The sequence below is a fragment of the Clarias gariepinus genome, chromosome 2, assembly GCF_024256425.1.
Source record: "Clarias gariepinus isolate MV-2021 ecotype Netherlands chromosome 2, CGAR_prim_01v2, whole genome shotgun sequence".
NCBI classification, from domain to species: domain Eukaryota; kingdom Metazoa; phylum Chordata; class Actinopteri; order Siluriformes; family Clariidae; genus Clarias; species Clarias gariepinus.
This window is the reverse complement of record NC_071101.1, coordinates 31410444-31427172: the sequence shown is the minus strand read 5'-3', so window position 1 is coordinate 31427172 and position 16729 is coordinate 31410444. Positions and strand designations below refer to the sequence as shown.

The window sequence follows — 16729 nt, the reverse complement described above, 5'->3', positions numbered from 1 at the left end:
TTTTTAGTGCTTTTTATGTAAGCGGGGTTTTGTTGTTTGTTTCAGTGTTTATTGGTATATTTATTGTGCTCCCGACACTGAACGTTAAGTTTATAACCTTTTAGTAGAAAATTATTGCATAAATAACGTTAGTTATTTTTCTTTCTATGTGCTATAAATGAATCGACAACAAATCAGACTTCGCTAACTTAGTTAGACGTTTCTTTATTTCAACAGTGATTTCTTATTAAATACTAAAATCAAGAATAACACTCATCTCCTTCAAAGATATGACTGATATGATTTCCTGTATATGTTTATATCTCTGTTCATCATACTGTAAAAAAAAAAAAAAAAAAAAAGACAGGTGAGCATGAAATTTGGAAATATGTAAATAAAAGTCTAATTTAAGTCTTTACAAAACATTCTTCTATAGGCAGAAAGAAAAAAGTTTTTTGTGCTTCGTCCTATTGTTCTTTCAGAATGTACATTTTCTCCTAAAATAAAGATGTCTGGCAGACCGGGCAAAGAACAGATATCAGGGTTATGAAAGATTCCACTAGTGTGACAAGGGCACAAATTCAGCAAAATAAACACACACACACACACACACATAGGACAATGTAGACACTCTGTCGCATGTAAGATTTAAGATTTCTGGAAGATGTTTAGTAAGTCAACAATGTAAATAGATTTGAGTACTAAAACTTTGTGTTTCACTAAAACGCTGGTTTTACAATGCTGTATGTATGGAGCTTTTAAGCATCGTGTTTAATTCATATACAGTAACTAACTATACAGTAATATATATGATTTTTCATTTGTTACTCTCTTTTTTTTTTGGTTTTAGACAGAAATGCCAATGTTGTATCCTTTTTAAAATGTAAGCTAGCTATGGAGCTTAATTAAAATTTTGTAAATTACACTTAAACTATAATATAGAACCTTTATTGTAGTTTTTACAAAAATTGTTTACATAAATACTTAAACAGGGCATTTTTACAAGGTAAAATGTGTACAGTACCATGGACCTTTTAAACAAGCCTGATTTGTTAAGCTTTTGTAATGATACATTAAAGTAAGATAAAAATATTTTTAAGCCTTGACCTGAGGCCTCAGTTTTCCTCTGTGCTCCTCCAAATTCTGCTCTACCTCTCTGCACTCTACTACCTCTTCTACTTCTTTTCCAGCCTCTGTATGATCATCTACAAAAGTAAGTACTGTACATACATACATAATGCTTAGTTGCACAAAAACATCACAATTCTGCAAGTTTACAAGCAAATGATGAATGGGATATAATTTGTTTAGAAAATTGTATAGATTCCTGTCATGTAATCACATACTTTGAGACTGGGGTTGTTTAAGATCCTCTTTGTCTTTGTTGGATGATCTAGGGTCCTCAGGGACCATTAAAGTTCTACCTGAAGCATTTTTTTTTTAAAGATAATATTTAGTTGTAATATCTGTTGTAAAGGGAAAACTGCTGCACCTTAAAGTCGAGTTCTGGCATATATCTCAAGCTGCATGTTGCTTTAAATAAAACTTTTACCAAATTAATTAATGTAACAATAATGTTATGTGATGCAGGTCAGGTGTTGAGTTATCCTGACAGTTATTTAGTGCTAGATGTGTGCTTGCTCCTGTTGATGGCTGCTCTAGAGATCTTCAGAGTCTGCTGGGGTAAGATAAGCCTAAACTGATTGGCATGATTTATACAGATTTTATTTTAATTCATTTAATTCATCCATGGATGATAATTGATTAAATGATTAAATAATGCATTGCATCTTATTAATTTATGGATACATTTCTTTTTTTTTTTTATCTCACTCAGGAGTAAGAGGCAACTTACAAGAGAGTGAAAGATATATAGGTGCCAGTCTTCTCATCACAGGAGCCACACTTCTGCTCTCAGTGTACTTCCTGGTGTGGCAGGCATATGTACTGAGGGCTGATATAATTATTAATGCCATCCTGCTCTGCATCTATGGTCTTTCTGGATTAGCCGGCTTTGGAGCCCTTGCACGCTTTACAAGGTTAGATTTTAGAGGTCAGACTGTACAGCATCATACATGACCTTTTATGAGTACAGGGACAAAGACAAAAAAAAAGTTGTTTTAATCACGGTGGTACAAATTTGTCCTGTGGAAGCCACAGATTCTCTTTATTATTATTTACTGTGCAGATGAAAGTTTAAAGGAGACAGTATTAATTAGAGATTATTATTAACTCAAGGACTGAAATTTGGATGTGCTATTTCATAGACTTGCAGAAACATGCATGAAACACATTGCAAAAGCACCATGATAAACAGAGTTAATATATAATGACACCTTGAGGCCTGTGTCAAATGTTCACTTTACTGCTTTTTACCCGCAATCACTCTATAGCTCCAACCCTTACTAAAAAAAAAGAAAAGTTGCACAAGAAAAACCTGGCAACTACCTATGTAAATAATGGCATTAATTTTTACATTTAATTAGCAAAATTAAGACTTTTGTTGTGCAGAATTCATGATTTGTCATTCTGCGTTGCTGGAAAAGTGTTACAGGGATGAGGCCTCAGAGGAAACTCACCATGGTCAGGTTTACCAATACTTAAAATAAAGAATAGGGTTTTTTACAATTAACTAATAATGGCACATGTCAATGTGACAAGCACAAAAGACTAAACATCAGTACAACTTAATCTTTTGCTTTCTCTTTAAACAGATTGCACTATTCCCCATGCCCTTTCAATTTTTTTACTCATTGTTTATAAGGGTGAATGAAATAAGCTTGTTTACAAAGCTTTGGACTTCAGTGTGAATTATTTATATGCAAGTCATTCAGGAGTCTTGACACTTTATCTGCAGCTCAGCTCTGGTGTGGCTGATACTTTGTCCCTATAGGCATTAAATATGCTTTTGTGTTGGGTTTTGCGTCAGAGAACCACTCCCAGCTGGCCAGACTGTGTTACAGCTATAGCCTGAAACTGTATAGATAACTGTATGATTGAAGCTATAGACATTAATGAATATTCAAACTGGTACTCAATAGCTTATAGCCTTGTAGATATACAGTATAATTGAAGTAAATTATGGATATTCTGGAAAAGCTGGACTAATTGGATATTAAGCAGGAAGTGAAGAACATAAAGTTGTTATCATCTGAAATCTTTATATCAGTTTTAATTAATCACCAAAACGTTAAAACAGAAGCATGAGACTCTTTTAAAGGAGAAGGCATTATTCATCCCAGTAATTATTTCTCGATTTGCTATATTGATCAAATAGATCAAAATGAAATATAGTTTATATATTGAATAAAAATGTCTCTGAGTTATTAAAAAATATGTACATGTAAAAACTGCCTAACTAATTAATTTTCACTCAATTTTAAAAATTAGCCATTGGGTCTAGTATTTAATCGTCTTAAGTACTCATCCAAAAGATGTAAAACAAGGTATGTCTAAGTCAATTTAAAATCCAGCTGAGTGCAACTTTATTGTCACACAAAATGCTAAGACTTTTCGGAGGTCTCACAGTAACAAAATGGCAGATGATAACTTATTCTGATAACTTTTGCTGTCATTGAAACAACAAAACTGCATGTGTTGTTTTGAGATGAGGTTGCTAGGAAGAAAAAACCTTATAAAAAGACAAGCAAAGCTGCGAACATTTCTAAAAGCACTGTGAAATCCACTAGAGCAAAGTGGAAAAATATGACACCCAGACACTACCATCATCAGCCTGCCCTTCCAAATTGGTCACATAGACAAGAAGGATAATTGTGAAAAAACGGCAAGTGTTCAAGGGGCCAATTGCAACACTGAAGTGTTTACAGATATTACAGGCCTAAACAATATCATCTCAACAATATCATCAGCTCCTTTAAAGACAAGGAAGCCATTATTAAGGAAGGCTAACAAAAAGGCATGCCTGGAGTTTGTTAGAAGGCTTTTGCTGAAAAAAAAATTGCAAGCCTTTAATCTAAAAGAAAATCATTATGTTCAGCAAAACAACTCAATATGCAGGTAACACCATTTCTACTATTAAATATAGCGGTGCAACATGGTTGAAAACAAAGGTCTTAAGGAGAATCTGCTTCAATCAGACAGAGATGTTTGTCTAATGAGAATTTACATCCCAGCATAGATAGAAAAATAAATAATAAATAAATATAATAAAAATAAATAATTTTTATTTCTACATAATAATATGTAAAAAATCACATCAAAATGATTTACCATACTTAAAATATATAGTATTAAATAACTAAGGAATTATTCCATTACTGAAATTGTATTCCCAGTCCCATTTACATGTGTGGTTTTATGTAGGTTTTTACCTAATCAGGTAGTAGTTGACCAATTATGTTGTGTTACGTACACTTGCCTTATCTTGGATCACTCTAGGACACTCAAGTCTGAAGAGGCCTAAGAGCTGTCAATGCTTAAATATTCATGTGAATTTAAATGACCATGCTACCAATGTCAGCTTTTGCTGCTCTATCAGTCAATGTTATCTGAGAAGCTGTGTTCTAGTGCAACTCTTCACAGCTTGCTCTTTACTCTGCTTGTTCCTTACACCTAATTTTCTCTGTTGATATCTTCCAAATATTTTTCCTTTTGCAATGTCACAACTATGACTTTGAAAGTAAAAAAAAAACAAAAAAAATTAAAGTCACATACGGGTTGATTTCTTCTTTGCTGATTCTCAACAAAGTATAATCTCTTCAAGTGTGTATGGAGTTGTTAAAAAAAAGTCAGGTATAAATAAATAAATAAATAAATAAATAAATAAATCAGAATTATTAAATAATGGATAACTAGACCTTGTTTTGGCAAACTCAATATTTTTAATGATGTTATACATGTATAGGCCTATGATGATATACCAGCCTTGCAATCTGGTTATATTTCAGAGGTTTTACTGTTTCTTGTTCCCTGGCAGAAATTATTTGTAAATATTTGTGGGCTGATATATGAAAGTGATTTACATTACAGCTGCGAATATTGAAAAACTATTAATTTCTCCCCTGTTTTTTTATTTTTATATAATGAGTATAAATACCATTCATGGATACCGTTATCCATGAATCAACACAAGTCTTGATTCTTATGTTGTTTTATTCAGACCCCTAAAAAATGTGTAAATTTCTAAATTTCATATCCTGGTTCTCCATATGAAGTGTAAGGGGAATAATGATCATTTTCTGTACTTTTACAACATAACTAATTAAGAAATAACACATACTGTTCTGGAACAAGAATTGTTTTACATAGTTTAAGTTTAGTAATAAAGTTTGATGTTTAGGTGGCAATTTTTAATAATTTTTCTTTTTAAAGCTGAGATTAGTTTTTAAACTGCATCTGTGCATTATAGTTTTAGCATAAGTGTACAGTACATGTTAGAAGGATATGATCACATACTGTATGTTTTAATAGCAAAGATTGTTCCTTTTAATGGGGATAAAAAAATTAAATGTCCTCATGTGGTATTTTAGTTTATTGTTGTACATAGAATATTTTAGCAGTTTAAAATGGAATGTTCTCTTGTTACAGTACAGTAACTTCAACTTCATTGTTACCCTGCTCTTTTTTTTGTTTTTCAGCATTTACTCATGAAACACTAGGTCTGTCCTGATATCCATGTCTACAGCAGTGCTTCACTTGATTTATGGACTACATGCTCCAGAATGCACTAATGCAGTTTCTCTGGCTTACCAAAAACACTGGTTAGAAGTATGACGAGAGAATGAAAACTGACAAAATGCAGTTAATTATAATTCTCTAAATTTTTAACCACACAAATTACTGTAGGAACGAGACATTAACAAAAACAGTCTTTTTAAACTCTTTTTAAGACTTTTAGATTTTTAAAAATAAGGCAGGGGGTCAGGAAACAATGTTGAAACACAACACAGTTTCCATCAAGCTGTAACTGTATCAGAATGGTTTATTGTTTAAAAGATTTATTCATATTTATTTTCTGCTTATATGCAAAAATATCATGCTTGCACCTCTAAAGGAATGAAAAAAAAAGTGACTAGATGTGTGACAAATCTGTAGAACTGTTATAACATTTAACTGATGAAAGAATGCAATTACACAGTGATGTGTTGCTGCTGAAAAATATATTTTTATAACTTTTTTTGTTTACAGTTGCTTTTTTATGATGTTTTCTTTAAACATTTGTTATATTATCAGTTTGATTTGGTTTAATGATGATTAAACTTTGTTTGTACAAAAGGTGTCAGAAATTCTGAAAATAACTGCATGCACTACACCTATATTTTAACACACTGACATTTAATAATATGCACATTTACATGCTGGCTAACAAGTGCAGGGAAAAACATCAATCTCTCATAGCATACTGTGTTTATAATCTCGCAGACCTATTACATAGTTTTACTACATAAATGTTTAGCTAAACTGTTGCTTGAATTTTAATAGGTCTCTTACTATTTTAAGCTTGTCCAATAGAGGGAGTGTGTTTACCTGAACTGAGATGAGGACATACCTTAATCTTTATTCATTTAAGATAATAGGTAAATAAAAAAGCTATTTTTCCAAGATCCAAAATTTTACTATTTAATTAGTCAGTGTTAAACATCATTGCAAAATGCCTTGATGGTGCTGTTGTTACAGCACCTGCAGTTAATAATTATTGCACTTGGCTTCTTGTGAACTATGCCTTAAATTTAATATTTACTACCAAAACAAGTTTTGAAATGAGTAAACTGACTGATTTAACCTGTACTGAGCATGTGTGCAAGTAAAAATGAAAGTAAAAGTATTGTTAAGGGATTGGAATGAATGATTTTTGTGTCTTACAGATAGGAGAGAGATGTTTGACCTTATTAGGTATGATGTTCTTTGCTCACATGTGCGTGCGTACGTGCGTGCTTGTGTGTTTGTTACTGTAGGAGAAACAGAAAAAGGAATGAATCAAAGTGCTTTTCGTTGTCATTTCCAAAGGCAGGTCAGAGGCTTTCGGGCTGATGTCAGCCTTGGCAGCCAGTGATATCCTAGGTCTCTGTTCCAGCCATGTTGCTCTTTTCTCATTCTTTTCTTTGAAGCTGCCTCTCCCTGACCATACTGAATTACACACCTGGCTGAAACAGTCTGCTCTGATACAAGCTGCCAGATAGAACTTCTTCAAGCAAACAAGAAGCAATAATAATAGTTACTCTCGATTTTAGCATTTATTATTCATATTTAGGCAAAAATGTAAATAAAAAAGAAATGGCAAAATTCGATCAATGACTAAGATTGTTATTTCTAATGAACTCTTAAGCCCGAATAAAAAAAAATATAAGAAAGTGCATTTTAAGATAACGAAACAAGGGCGAAGTTAGCCTTACATGGTAAGTGTACAAGTCTGTTACTCAACCCCATGTCTCTCTCAGTTTGTAGGTATTGTAAGATTTCAAACGCAGGCCACGTTTTACTTTTCTTCCTCAGTCTACAGTCCCTGCGTTGTTGTTATTTCACCATTAACCCTCTGTCCCCTGAGTGAGTCCTCTAGTCCACAGGCAGAGCTGTACCGCTCAGATCACCTCACCTGCCAATCAAACCTCATCGTCCCTCCCACCGGGCGAACTATCAGCCCAGCACCTGTCGCGGATGCGCGCGCCGCTCCCTCGCTGTTTTCCGCGTGAGTGCCGGTGCCGCGTTTCCTTGGCTACTGTTCAGCGGGCACGCGCGCGTCACCGCGTTCAAGATCCACATCAGCGCACATCAGTTCACAGTCTGACCGCTGACATGGCACCTTAATCACCTATTTCTCCTTCGTCTGAGTTAAACGGTGGTTTATAATAGTGGACTGGAAATTCATTTGCTTTTAAACGGTAAGAGTACTCTACATATTTCTCATGTGCAATAGTTTTTAGGTTTGTTTGTTTGTTTTCAGGTACAAGTCAGGTACAAAGTTGAATAGTTACTTCGACTTCCAGAGGTTTTTTTTTTCTTTCGTAAACTAAACCAAAATATACCACCATTATTATTTTACAATGGATATAAAGTGTAAAGTCAAATGTAATTAAGCTAGCTAAAAGTGTTCCTATACATTAAGTTATTATAGTACTTCTCTCATCTCTACACATGTAACTTTACGGTACACTAGTAATGTGAAAGATTCGGATCTTTTAGTCGGCACAGTGAGTCGACTCTTGGACTCTTTGACTTTTAGGAGAACACAAAAACCAACGCACAAAAGCGAGCCGGGTCTCCCCATATTAAAATTTTTCTTTTTTCATCTTCTTCTGTTGCTTCTTCTATTTATTTTATTTGTTTATGTATTATTTTTATTGGTACTGTTTGTCCTGCTGTGTGATATAATCAAAATGCTTCAATTTAAAAACTTTACAAACCATTTAAAGTGTTTTTTTTGGAGCTAAACATGAGCCTTGTGTTTGACTCTCACCTGTGTGTTTGTGTGTGAGTTACAGGCTGTTACAGGGTCTTCTGTCATGCAGAAGATGGACTGAAGAGTCCAAATAAAAGAGTAAATAAATAAATAAATAAATGAAGCAGAATACACAGCAGACAACAGGAAGGATGATATACATGCAGGGATGACTGTATTTGCTGCGCAAGTGTGCAGCCTAGCTGATTAAAAGAAATATTGCAATAGGTTGTTTGAGCCTCCTATTGGTGAAACTCAAAGAAGCCAGAATTCCAGTCACTATTGTATTTTAAAACTTTCAGGACAACACAATTCACAAGTATGTTTATCCAAAAGAAAGCTATTTGCAACCACTCTCATCAGACGAGTGTCCCAAATATTCATGTGATATATGTAGTTACTTTAAAGCTGGCATCAGACTCTGTGATTACAGCAATCTTTTAAGATTAGCACTTGTCACACTGTATGAAACTGATTTTATGACCGTGATAATGTGTTCTTCATATTATATTATCCAAGGAAGCTCGTCTTGCGATAGACTTGTGATTAAAGAAACTATATGTTCTGATGATATTCTGCATAGGTCAGCAGTCAGGGTGCTAAAAAGAAATGTGTGAGCAGTAGCTAATAAGAGTATTGTATGCTGTCTGTTATGTCTCTATGATGTTTTGCAATTCCCACTATAGTATTTGTAGCTTTTTTTGATTTTTGCATTTGTGGCTTTTAGACAGGTATTGTAGCAGGAATAAACACAATAAGATTTTAATTAAAAAAAAAAAACTAAATAAAAAAAAAACATTTGTCATCAGCTATCTTTGGTCACAAAATTGCGACCAAATTGTTGGTGATAAATTTAATATACAGTATAACAAATAACTGAGTGATATCCTGGGACTACCTGATATAGCACAAAAAAATGGTGTTCTGCCATGTTTCACTACGAAAATACTGTACCTACCTACTATTCAGTACTTGGATTTACTTAAATAAAAGTGCACCACATGATACATTACTACGTATAATTTATATATTTTAAATCCTTAAGAGCAGCTTTTTTTTTTTTTTTTTACCTTTGTGCTGTAGCATAAATATAGTAAATTTGCTCTTTAGAAAAGCTACTACAATAACTACTACTACAATGGCTTCTCCCCTTTCACTAGTGAAGCTGAGACTACTGATTGTTCCACACTTTATTTTTCAGCAGTTATAGTGAATCATTCTGGGATTTAATTATTAACTACACCTTGTCTGATTTTCCACGAAATGCAGCATTTGCACTAAAACTACATGCAGTAAGTTATTTGAGAAATAGATCTAGACAGTGGATGGGAGGAGCCATTAAGAGCACTGCAGCTCAAAAAATAAGAACAGTGCATTTAAAAACAAAAGGTTTCAGGTACTACACAGAAGTTAGCAATTGTTACTACACCTGCAAGATTACAGTGTGCATAATGCCTGATTTGAGATGTGGTCTAAACTGGATTAACTTGGGAGCGTGACACATGAGATGGCACTATTCTAAACAGCGTCAGTGTAAAATTCAACACCACACTGAGAGCATCCTTAATGAGCACTACCTAAGCAGCACACACTTTTCTGGAAGCAACTATTGTAACTGGATGGTCAAGTCTGAAATTAATGATATATGTAAAATATATTTGGTTATCTAAAGAAAAAATTCTCAATTTTTCCCATTTTACCCTAGTTGTTCTTCTTGGATGATTCATTAACAACCGGATTTGTGATCTGATTTTAGTAGATTATGTTTCTTAAAGCTGTTACAAATTCCACAGAGTTTAATATAGATCTGCTTTCCTGTTCACATTTTGCCAGTTCCCTTTTTTTTGTTGTTGCTGTTTTGGGTTATAACAGTCCTATTATTTGTTTTGACGCTGATTGAGTCACCTACCGTACACATCAGCAACATGTTGTGTTGCTTGTTTTGGGATTTTTTTCTGGACTTGCTGGGGCTGAGGGAACGACATGAAATGTATGACCTGCACTTCCTCTTGGTCCTGTGTCTCGGCTGGTTTTATTAGAACCGACTGAACCTGCTTTCGAACCAGAGTCATCAGCATTGCTGATAGGGCAACATGAAGCTCTTTAGTTGCCCATTGTGGTTTCCAACTGGTCTGTGTCATTCACTCATGAAAGGCTTCTTTATTTGCATTGCACATGGAGTAAAAGGGCATTATTACAACCTGCTTCTTTGTCTTCTGAGCCTTACAAATTGAACATAAGTGCATGAAGTGGAGTTCAGTGGCGTGTTTGTTTGTGGCTGATATAACCATGTATTTACCAGTGTTAGTGTGGCTATTGATTCACAAATGAATGCAAGAATAAAATGGTACTCATGTTTTTCACTGGGGATCTAATTTTCATGATTTCATGTAATTAAAAAACGTGCAGTGATTGTAAGGTGACTGCACATTTTGCTAGCAGGAGAATATATGAAACCTTTGGCCGTCACTTTATTCTGCTCAGTTTCATTAGTGTTTCCATTTCTATGTGTGCTCTTAATTCTGATTTTTATTTGTCCTCACTCATTAATTCAAGTCTAAAACTCTTCAACTATTGTGTGTATACAGTGTGTACAATAAGTGTGTTGTGTTTAAACATACTTAACATGCCTAAGGAAGGAAAGGGAGGGAAGAACCCATCAAAAAAGGATAGTCAATAGGAAACACAGTCTTTTATTTCTATGGTTGTGCAACCGAAGCTGTTTGTCCATATTTTTTCCACTCCTGATATGATTGCACCTTGTGTCACATGACAAACTAGAATGCTGTTCTTTGGACCATAATTATCATGTTGGCTCTGATGACTGAACTGATGTTTTTACTCTCACTCCTTTAGACATGTTTCCTGAATTTTCCTGAAAATTGGTTTCCTGAAAAAAAACAGCCATTACGTCAGAATGACATCATTGAATTAATTTGGTGAAACCCTCACATTTGGTTTAAACAGGACTTACCCTGTCACTGTAGCAGTGAACCATCAGAAGAAGTATTATTTGCATGCATAGTTAATGGCTTACGCATGTTCTAAATTAAAGAATGAATGTAATGTTTAAGCATTTTCTTTCTACTCTTAAAGTGTTAATGCAATTTGTAGACTTTGCCCCATACATGCGTGAGTGCATTTCAGATATGGAGTTAATTACTCTTACAGGTGACAGGTTATCAAATTGCACCTCTATTCACCAGTCAACCAATTGGCACACAGCAGTCTTACTGTATCTCATAGCCTCATCTGCTGAGTTCTACAGGTCATCCCAGAACAATGGAAGCAACACTTTAATTTTATTTTTCAGTAACCTGTAACAACAAATCAGTAGCCTGGGCAAGTAAATTTAGTATTTCGGCTATTAGTAAAAGACAGCGAGTTGTCACAATATAAAAAGTGATTATGGCCTTTGGTAGCTTTTTCATATTAATGAAATATCTGTGGTGCAGTATGACTATAAATTCTATTTAAGAACTTTAACATAAAATTACCATTATTTACAAATACATTTTGCCTGACCTCAAATTAAATATGTTAAATATGTTGAGGTTTAAGCAAATGAAGCAGACTCATTAATGTATTTTTATTTTCTTCTTTAATTTATTGTCCCTTTTTTGACATTACACATACTGCAAAGCCAGGCAGGGCTCAGACCACCACCTAATCCAACCAAAAGCATTATGCAATTAAACTTTTAAAAAAGGTACCATCTAGAATTAGGTTGTAAAGGTTGTTGCCATGTGGTTGCATTAAATCCTAGATATAAAATTCTGAAAATCTACCGCTGTTTTGTCTATATAAACATTTTTGACCACAGACTGTTATGAAGTCAAATGGTTTCAGTTATAAAGTCTCATAGAAGGGCATTTTTACAGCTCATTTTATATACCCAGCTGTAACTGAGACTGTAGTGCTATTACTTATTAACTATTAACCTGTATGAGTTTAGTTATATGACAAGGATAGGCCCTTGTTCTGCACAATCTGTGTTTTGTCATTTCACTCACCTAAGCACACACACACACACACACACACACACACACACACAAGAACACAAAATATCCCTTCCCGCATGTTGTTCCATGATATCATAGAGAGTTAACTGTAAATTCGGAATGAAAAACAGAAAGGGTGGAGTAACACTCAGCAAAAAAAACAACATGGGAAGAAAGGAAGCTTAACATGGGAGCCCTAAAAAATTGCTGTAATTAAAAATGTTCCTCAAAACTAAGCCAAAAATATGTTGGCAGGCTCTCAGTACTCTTGTGTCTCAAGGTTGAGTTTAACATGGTTATCTTTTCTTTAACTATTTTACTTTTAGACATTCAGATGGGTCTCCAGTGAATGTTTACGATCAAAAACTGTGATAAAAAAAAACTCTGCTTATAGTAATTTTTCTATTTTTGTATTGGCCAGGGTTTAAACAAGCCAAATAGGATTCCCCCTATTGTGACATCTTACAAGCTTGTTGCTTCAATCTGTCCCCTGGTGGGGGTGTGGCTCAGCAGCAGCTCATTTACATACTGTAGACACTGAAATGGCTTACAGTGGTGTGAAAAACTATTTGCCCCCTTCCTGATTTCTTATTCTTTTGCATGTTTGTCACACAAAATGTTTCTGATCATCTAACACATTTAACTATTAGTCAAAGATAACATAATTGAACACAAAATGTAGTTTTTAAATGATGTTTTTTATTATTTAGGGAGAAAAAAAATCCAAACCTACATGGCCCTGTGTGAAAAAGTAATTGCTCCCCTTGTTAAAAAATAACTTACCTGTGGTTTATCACACCTGAGTTCAATTTCTGTAGTCACCCCCAGGCCTGATTACTGCCACACCTGTTTCAATCAAGAAATCACTTAAATAGGAGCTACCTGACACAGAGAAGTAGACCAAAAGCACCTCAAAAGCTAGACATCATGCCAAGATCCAAAGAAATTCAGGAACAAATGAGAACAAAAGTAACTGAGATCTATCAGTCTGGTAAAGGTTATAAAGCCATTTCTAAAGCTTTGGGACTCCAGCGAACCACAGTGAGAGCCATTATCCACAAATGGCAAAAACATGGAACAGTGGTGAACCTTCCCAGGAGTGGCCGGCCAACCAAAATTACCCCAAGAGCGCAGAGACAACTCATCCGAGAGGCCACAAAAGACCCCAGGACAACATTTAAAGAACTGCAGGCCTCACTTGCCTCAATTAAGGTCAGTGTTCACAACTCCACCATAAGAAAGAGACTGGGCAAAAACGGCCTGCATGGCAGATTTCCAAGGCGCAAACCACTTTTAAGCAAAAAGAACATTAAGGCTCGTCTCAATTTTGCTAAAAAACATCTCAATGATTGCCAAGACTTTTGGGAAAATACCTTGTGGACCGATGAGACAAAAATTGAACTTTTTGGAAGGTGCGTGTCCCGTTACATCTGGCGTAAAAGTAACACAGCATTTCAGAAAAAGAACATCATACCAACAGTAAAATATGGTGGTGGTAGTGTGATGGTCTGGGGTTGTTTTGCTGCTTCAGGACCTGGAAGGCTTGTTCGTCAACTCAAGCTGAAGCGATCTTGGGTGCTGCAGCAGGACAATGACCCAAAACACACCAGCAAATCCACCTCTGAATGGCTGAAGAAAAATGAAATGAAGACTTTGGAGTGGCCTAGTCAAAGTCCTGACCTCACCTTGGCAGTGAGTTGCTTGGCTGGAAAGGTTATCATTCTTCTGCTGAGCTTCTGCTGATATATATTTTTTGTTGTGTCACTTCCACACTCAAGATAAGGGAAAAGCTTGTTTATTAGGCTTGATTTAGCTTGAATCAAGGTGAATTTTGGAATTGTGCCTTACTTACACAACAGTAATTAAATGAAGAGAATGTTACTTGTGAAATGTATTGTGTTACAGGTAACTAGTTACCTGACTAAAATTTTAATGGGAACATAATCTAAAGGATTGTTGTACTGTATGCAATCATTTATAATATCTGTAGCTTCACAAAAAAACAGGACTACTTATTACTACTATAATACTCAGTAATACAGGACTACTGTTTGTATTACTGCTATGAGCATTAGTATGTTTCTATTTTATGAACGGTGTGATAAAACTAGGTGTTAAGGTGACATATCTTATTTTGGCATTTTTTAAAACATAGTAACAACAGCTATTGCTTTAATGAACAGTATTCCAGAAACAATTTGTGAATGTGAAAGTAAAAAACAACTAGCAATTCCTGGAAAGTTGATTTTGGAATATTCCAAGATGTTATGTAAAAAGAGGCAATGGTAAATGCTTGATATAAAAGATAAGACATTAGCACATAAATGATAACTTTGCACGGATTTTCATTCTTCTGCTGGTCATGCAAGTCTCATGTTTGAGGTGCTTTGAAATTACCCTTACTTTTGTTTTGTATCTGGTCCCATTGTAGTATGGGTTACATTTCCTGGTATTCCTTTATTCTTTCTTTTAACCCCCAGGCCAAGTCTTTGTAAATCGTTGACTACTGTGAGTTTGTGTGTGTGTGTGTGTGTGTTTTGTTTTCACTGAAGAATATAGGTCATACTGCTTTAGTTGCATTGTGAAAAACAGCTCTATATTAAAAGAGTTTCTTGCTATTATCAGCACGTAGCTCAGACTGCATAGATCCTCAATATTTGGAGTGGTATGGAATTTAAAAATAAAACCCTATGAAAAGTACATTTTGTTCTGAATCAGTTTGTTGTTATTTTTTGTTGGTATTTCAACTATCATCAGCTAAATCTACAGTGGGGAAAATAATTATTTGAATTATTTGAAGTTTTCCCACTTATAAAGAGTTGAGGGGTCTGTCATTTTTTTTTTTTACCATAGATTAATTCTAAAGGAGAGAGAATGCATTTCAGTGAGTAAAATAAGTATTTGATCGCCTCCCAACCAAAAATAATTCAGTTTAAATATTCTATTCAAACCTCACCACCATGGGCAAGACAAAAGAGCTGTCAAAGGATAACAGGCACCTGCACAAGGCTAGGCTGGGCTACAAATCCATCAGCAAGAGGCTTGGTGGGAAGGAGACAATTGTTGGAGCAACTATTAACCAAAGAAGAAATACAAAATAACTATCAATTGCCCTCAGTCTGGAGCTCCATGCAAGATTTCACCTCAAGGGGTAAGGATAATCATGACAAAAGTGAGTGATCAGCCAAGAACTACACAGGAGGAGCTTGTGAATGATCTCAAGGCAGTTAGGACCACAGTCACAAAATAAAGTATTGGCTACACAATACACCACCTCGGATGGAAATCCTTTAGTGCTGCAAGGTCCACCTCTTTGAGAAGGCACATTTAGAGACCCAACTGAAGTTTAAAAGGATTGGGAGAAGATGCTGTTGTCGAATGAGACCCAAATTGAGGTCTTTGGCATCAACGCAACTCACCATTTTTTTTTAGGAAGGAAAATGCTGACTATGACCCAAAGAACACCATTCCTACAGTCAAAAGGTAATAAACATCAAGCTGGAGCATGTTGGGGCTGTTTCTCTGCTAAATGTACAAGCCAACTTTGCATTTCACCAAATTATAAAATCTTGGATGAGAACCTCCTGAAGATGACTCAAAATATACCACCAAGGCAACAAAGGAGTGGCTCAAGATGAAGCACATTGAGATCATGAACTGGCCTAGCCAGTCTCCAGACCTTAGTCATATTGAAAAATTTAGACAGCGAGTTGAAACTTTGAGTTGCCAAATGACAGGCAAGAATTAGAAAGATTTAGAGAAGATCTGTAAAGAAGACCAAAATCCCTCCTGAGGGATTTATCCTCTAAGAACTAAGTTATGTTTTGTTTGGGGACTAAATACTTATTGTACTCATTAAAATTCATTGCCTCAGGAACCTCGCATGTAACCTTCATGTGGTCATGTATCATGTGCTTTTTCTGGATTTTTGGTTGATATTTTGTCTTTATCTTTTTAAATAAAACTATGATAAAAATTATGGACCATTAATTTCTTTGTAAGAAAATACAAAATCTGTAGGGGATCAAATAATGATTTTCCCTACGGTATTTTACAACATCTGAATCTAAAAATGAATCCCATTTCCGTGGACACACCTAACTTACTTCTTCTTTCTCCATGTAGAAACTGAAAGAGTTTCTTTGAGCCTAGCCTATTGTTATAACTCTTTATATTGTTGTTGTTTGTTGTGTTGGTATACAGTAGTGGCCAAAAGTATTTAAAAAAAAGGAAAGTTGAGTGTTTTAAAGATATTCTCATATCATTAAATTATTATGTAAAAAACGACAATCAAGATTATAAGAATAATTATTAGGGATTTTATGCAATCAAACTGCTGTACAATAATTAATAT

General features: G+C 34.8%; 2 protein-coding genes across 3 annotated transcripts in view; both read left to right on the top strand.

Moving 5' to 3' along the window:
• The first annotated feature begins 713 nt into the window (after positions 1-713).
• Positions 714-6176, top strand: LOC128545135 (transmembrane protein 80-like). Of its 2 annotated transcripts, XM_053515496.1 has the most exons (5): positions 834-846; positions 1099-1192; positions 1570-1662; positions 1817-2032; positions 5577-6176. In XM_053515496.1, exons 2-5 carry the CDS (start codon positions 1177-1179, stop codon positions 5606-5608), a joined length of 357 nt encoding a protein of 118 aa, XP_053371471.1. In that variant the 5' UTR covers positions 834-846; positions 1099-1176; the 3' UTR covers positions 5609-6176. The 2 variants fall into 2 exon arrangements, with proteins under 2 accessions (XP_053371472.1, XP_053371471.1); XM_053515497.1 differs by having other exon boundaries at positions 714-1192; positions 1817-2018.
• A 1479-nt stretch (positions 6177-7655) lies between these two features.
• The window catches only part of eps8l2 (EPS8 like 2), a 30466-nt gene continuing 21392 nt past the window's right edge, over positions 7656-16729 (top strand). Inside the window, exon 1 of the mRNA XM_053512398.1 lies at positions 7656-7817. The gene's annotated coding sequence lies outside the window, so the exon portion shown is untranslated. The remainder of the gene's footprint in view (positions 7818-16729) is intronic.